General features: G+C 35.6%; 1 protein-coding gene across 1 annotated transcript in view; it reads left to right on the forward strand.

Annotated features, from left to right (window-relative positions):
* The window catches only part of LOC106879763 (carbamoyl-phosphate synthase [ammonia], mitochondrial), an 83315-nt gene that overhangs the window by 61611 nt on the left and 16388 nt on the right, over positions 1 to 5316 (forward strand). Inside the window, exons 24-25 of the mRNA XM_014929448.2 lie at positions 1565 to 1699; positions 3372 to 3482. Coding sequence (XP_014784934.2) covers positions 1565 to 1699; positions 3372 to 3482 — 246 coding nt within the window. The remainder of the gene's footprint in view (positions 1 to 1564; positions 1700 to 3371; positions 3483 to 5316) is intronic.

Genomic DNA, 5316 nt, shown 5'->3' on the forward strand with positions numbered 1-5316 from the left:
AATAATAATAATAATAATAATAATAATAATAATAATAATAATAATAATAACAACAACTTTGAAAAGTACCTTGGGAATGAAAACCCAGGTTCGAAATTTCCCCAAGACACCTGATGAAGGCTGGAAAGTATATCAGCCAAAATGTTGTGTTAACAACAAACAAGATGAGGACAAATATCCATCAAATGTAAATAATGCAAATATTGTAAATAATGTACATAATTCCTCATCTCTTAAATATAGAACTGTATTATCTTAATTTTGTTAAACATGGCAATTTATTCTTCCCCCCCACCCTCCACCTTCAATCCTCTCAGCACCTTCCCCTGTCAGCGACAATGCATGCAGAGCAAAAATGAAATTTCTCAAAATCAAAGTCTGCATCAGTGATCAGGCATTTAGTTCAATGGTTACAGCTTCAATCCATTTGACCAGTTTGTCCACATGTGTTACTCACAAACAAAACTGCACTAGAAACCTCAATGGGATGTTTTTAACCTGCTAGAAATAACAGACCTGAGTACGTGCAGCAGAATCAGATTCTGCTAAAGGTACCCAAGGCTGACTATTGGTATTATTAAACTAACTAATGGATTAAATCTGCCACCCAGGAACATGGTCAAAATCTCTGATAGACTTCAACAAAGCTCTAGTCAAATCAAGGTTATGAAGAAGACATTTGTCCAAAGTGCCATATGGTACTTTGGACAGGTGTCTCAATACTCAAGCGAAGACTTGGGCAGTCATAGCTAGAATAACTCTGATCACACACCTCCTCAACCATGACTGACTCGGGGCTAAACAACAACCTCCAGTGACATAGTTTGTATATAGTCATATGATGTGTTTATTGTAACAATGAAATATGATGTCTCAACAAATATATTTGTGTCTTTAAATAGAAACTAAATATTTTAAGTGATAAATTGAAATGATTATTCCCTTATTATAAAGAGTGGATAGGAGCCCTTGGCTATAAATGCCTATTAAGTACATTATTTGATCTGCTTCATCTGTGGTATAGGTTTGCTCAAACAGACCTGGTTAGCACTACCCAATTTTAATAGCAAGAAATCCCTATTATTGCCTATAAATCCCTACTGTTGCCACCTCTATGAAGATCATCACACCATTACATTATGACTAACATCATCTTGTAATTCGTTGTGTCTAAAATATTTGTAGTGAGTGTTGTCAGAGTTGAAGCTAAATTGTAGTAAGTCTAAGTATGCTTATATAATTATAACTGATTGTCACATGATTTGCAGTGAAACTTATAATTGATTTCAGCTTATTTTAATGTTTTCTATTCCTATAGCCTCAAGATTCTGTTACTACTGCTTTGTCTTAATAGCTAGACTTGCAATTATGAAGAAAATAAGATTGCAAGAGTGAAAATGAGAGCCATTTGTTTGGCTTAGAAAGGCCAAAAGTGTGACCTTTAACCTTATCATTTCCACCATCACCACCACCACCACCTCATACAACACCATCCATGACAGCACAATTGCATAACAATGAATAGCATTTTATTGGTGTTATTTTCAATATTTTCTTTTTGTAGGAACATGATCTTCAATTTGGAGATCTTGGAACAATGATTCTTGGATGTGGTCCGTATCATATTGGCAGCAGTGTAGAATTTGACTGGTGTGCAGTATCTGCTATCCGGTCCCTCAAAGAAGCTAATCGCAGCACCGTATGTATGATGGTTTTTGTTTAATCTATAGACAGTGGAGGCGCAATGGCCCAGTGGTTAGGGCAGCGGACTCGCGGTCATAGGATCACGGTTTCAATTCCCAGACCGGGCATTGTGAGTGTTTATTGAGCGAAAACACCTAAAGCTCCATGAGGCTCCAGCAGGAGATGGTGGCGAACCCTGCTGTACTCTTTCACCACAACTTTCTCTCACTCTTTCTTCCTGTTTCTGTTGTACCTGTATTTCAAAGGGCCAGCCTTGTCACACTGTGTCACGCTGAATATCCCCTTGAACTACGTTAAGAGTACATATGTCTGTGGAGTGCTCAGCCACTTGCACGTTAATTTCACGAGCAGGCTGTTCCGATCAACTGGAACCCTCGACGTCATAAGTGACGGAGTGCCAACAACAACAATCTATAGACAAATTATTGTCATTTCCTTAATTACTGTCATTAGTGATGCAAAATCACTGTTAGCATTATAGTTAATCATCATTATCATTTTGATCATTATTATTATCTATATCATTGTCATTTCACTTTGGTGCAAGGAAAGAAAAAAAAAATTGTTCAGTGACAGTAAAGAGAATTGCTTTCAGCTATCTTCCTTATTACTCTATGATGTTATGTCTGTTTAATTCTTTAACTAGTTTCACCTTGAGAGCTGCAGCCATGCTGTGGCACTGCTGTTAAATAAAAATATAATAGAGTACAGATTCGTATTTCACATAATATTTTGCTCTGTTAAATATTATCAGGTTTTAAGCTTCTGTTGAGTTTACATTTATCATCACTATCAATATTAAAACAGCACAGCATTGCATAAATCAGATTAATGAAATAAACCCTGCTGAATTTATATTCAGTTTCTGCGCTAATGCTTAGATTTTGATGAGAAAAAATGCATCATTATGTTATGTTGTATATACATGAAAATATTACTTTCTTCTAAATTGAAGAATTTACTCTTTTACTTGCTTCAGTCACTTGACTGCGGCCATGCTGGAGCACCGCCTTTAATCAAGCAAATCAACCCCAGGATTTATTCTTTGTAAGCCTAGTACTTATTCTATCAGTTGCTTTTGCCAAACCGCTAAGTTATGGGGACGTAAACACACCATCATCGGTTGTCAAGCAATGTTGGGGGGACAAACACAGACACACACACACACACACACACACACACACACATACATACATATATACAAATATATATGGCAGGCTTCTTTCAGTTTCCATCTACCAGGGCTTTGGTCAGTCTGAGGCTATAGTAGAAGACACTTGCTCAAGGTACCACGCAGTGGGAATGAACCCGGAACCATGTGGTTGATGAGCAACCTACTTACCACACAACCACTCTTGCACCTATAATTTGTGGATGTTTTTTCATTAACTTTGTTTTGCTCATGGTTATCAGGACTGCATTTTCAGTCCTACACATTCCCTATGTATTTCTATTTCTTCATCTTTAGAAAGTTTGTCTTGTTCTTACATAACATCATACAATTTCAATTCTCCATATTCATTACATTTTTTCTCTCTGTCTCCCCCCTCCCCCCTCTCTCTCTCTTTCTCTCTCTCTCTCTCTTTCTCTCTCTCTCTCTCTTTCTCTCTCTCTCTCTTTCTCTCTCTCTCTCTCTCAATAGCTGTGCTATTGTTTTTCTTTTCTAGATTGTCATCAATCATAACCCTGAGACTGTAAGTACTGACTTTGATGAATGTGACAAATTGTATTTTGAAGAACTCTCTCTTGAACGTGTACTTGATATTTACCAGCATGAGGTGAGTAGATCTACTTAGTCTTCACTATTTGGCTGTTTCTACACACACACACATTCTTGTATAAGAATAATAAATTTGTCCTCTACAAAAGTATAGAGTAACCAATCAGATTAATGTAAAATTGTTTTTATAACTGAACATAAAAACAGAGATTCTGTCCATTTGTGTGTTTGTTTGTCCCATAATATGAAAGTAAATGGTTCAAAGGAGGCAACACTAATTGTGCACAAACTTATGATGAACTGCACTGAGGCAAATATTCTCACTGGTTGTGGTAAATGTGACACCATCTTTATTCCTTGCATACCAGTTATACCATCTAATGTCCTGTTCAAATTTAATCCCTTACAGTTTCCTATCCCACTTCTTTTGCCATGAGCATTAATAAAAGTCAAGGCCAAACACTAAAACAGAAGTGAATTTATGAAATCCATCTTTTTTCTACTTCAGTTATTACATGTTTTTCTCTTATATAATACACACATAGAGGTCGAGTAAACCTAAATCTGACTGTTGGGACACAGTATTTGTAATTTCATTGGACTATTAGTTACTGTTGCCTTGCCTTCCAATCCTGTAATATAGTGTTGGAATTTCAGCACTAACGTTGACAGGACACAGCATTTGTAATTTCATTTGACTATTACTAACTGATATTCCTAATAAAAAAATGTCTCCTAAAAAAGACCGTCAAAAAATGAACACCAAACAAACACACAATTTGCAGCAGAAAACGAGGATAAGACACATGCAAACCTAAATCTGTTGTCATAGTCTCACCCTGGTTCAGATTCAAAACTGAATCTTTCAATTCTCCTTGGGCATACGGCCTATTCAAATGTCAAAAGAAGCCATGACAAATGGGTCTTCCACTTCACCTGTGACCTTCTCAGTGCCATCGCACAGTCACCTGAATTCCCTAAAGCTATTCTTCTATATGATATAGCTATTCTTCTTGCTTCATTCACAATATACTGCCTATTCAAACATCAAAAGGAACAGTGACAAATGGATGTTCCACTTAACCTGTCACCTTTTCAGTGCCATCGCACAGTCACCTGAATTCCCTAAAGCTATTCTTCTATATGATATAGCTATTCTTCTTGCTTCATTCACAATATACTGCCTATTCAAACATCAAAAGGAACAGTGACAAATGGATGTTCCACTTGACCTGTCACCTTTTCGGTGCCATTCCGGTCACCTGGATTTCGTAAAGTTAGTCTTCTATATGATGTACCCATTCTTCTAGCTTTTTGGTTCTGATATGAGCATTAATAAAAGTCAGGGCCAAACACTGAAAGTTGCTGGATAGCAACTTGAAGAACAAACAGGAGTGAATATATAAAATCCATCTTTTTTCTACTTCAATTATTACATGTTTTTCTCCTATATAATACACACATACAGGACAAGTAAACCTAAATCTGACTGACAGGACACAGCATTTGTAATTTCGTCGGACTGTTACTTACTGTTGTCTTGCCTTCCATTTCTGTAATTGCATGGAAAAATGCGAGCAAGAGAAATAATATTCTTAAGATTATAAATCTGGAAAAATACAGGACAAGTTATTATACTTGGAAAAGTTCAGGACAACTTATTACATCTGGTAAAGTACAGGAAAAAAAAAATTTTACTTAAAATATTACAGCCAAGGATAAAATTTCAAATAAAATATTTAGATTTAGAAAATATTAGCCTTTATCAAAACTAAAAACTTTATTACAAGTTATTACTTCTATTTGTTATTACTTGTTACTGCTATTAAAATTTTTTTAAATAACCCAATTAAAATATTTTTTGCACTTTAAAAAAATTCATTTTTTTAAAT

Source organism: Octopus bimaculoides, chromosome 10, assembly GCF_001194135.2.
Source record: "Octopus bimaculoides isolate UCB-OBI-ISO-001 chromosome 10, ASM119413v2, whole genome shotgun sequence".
NCBI lineage: Eukaryota > Metazoa > Mollusca > Cephalopoda > Octopoda > Octopodidae > Octopus > Octopus bimaculoides.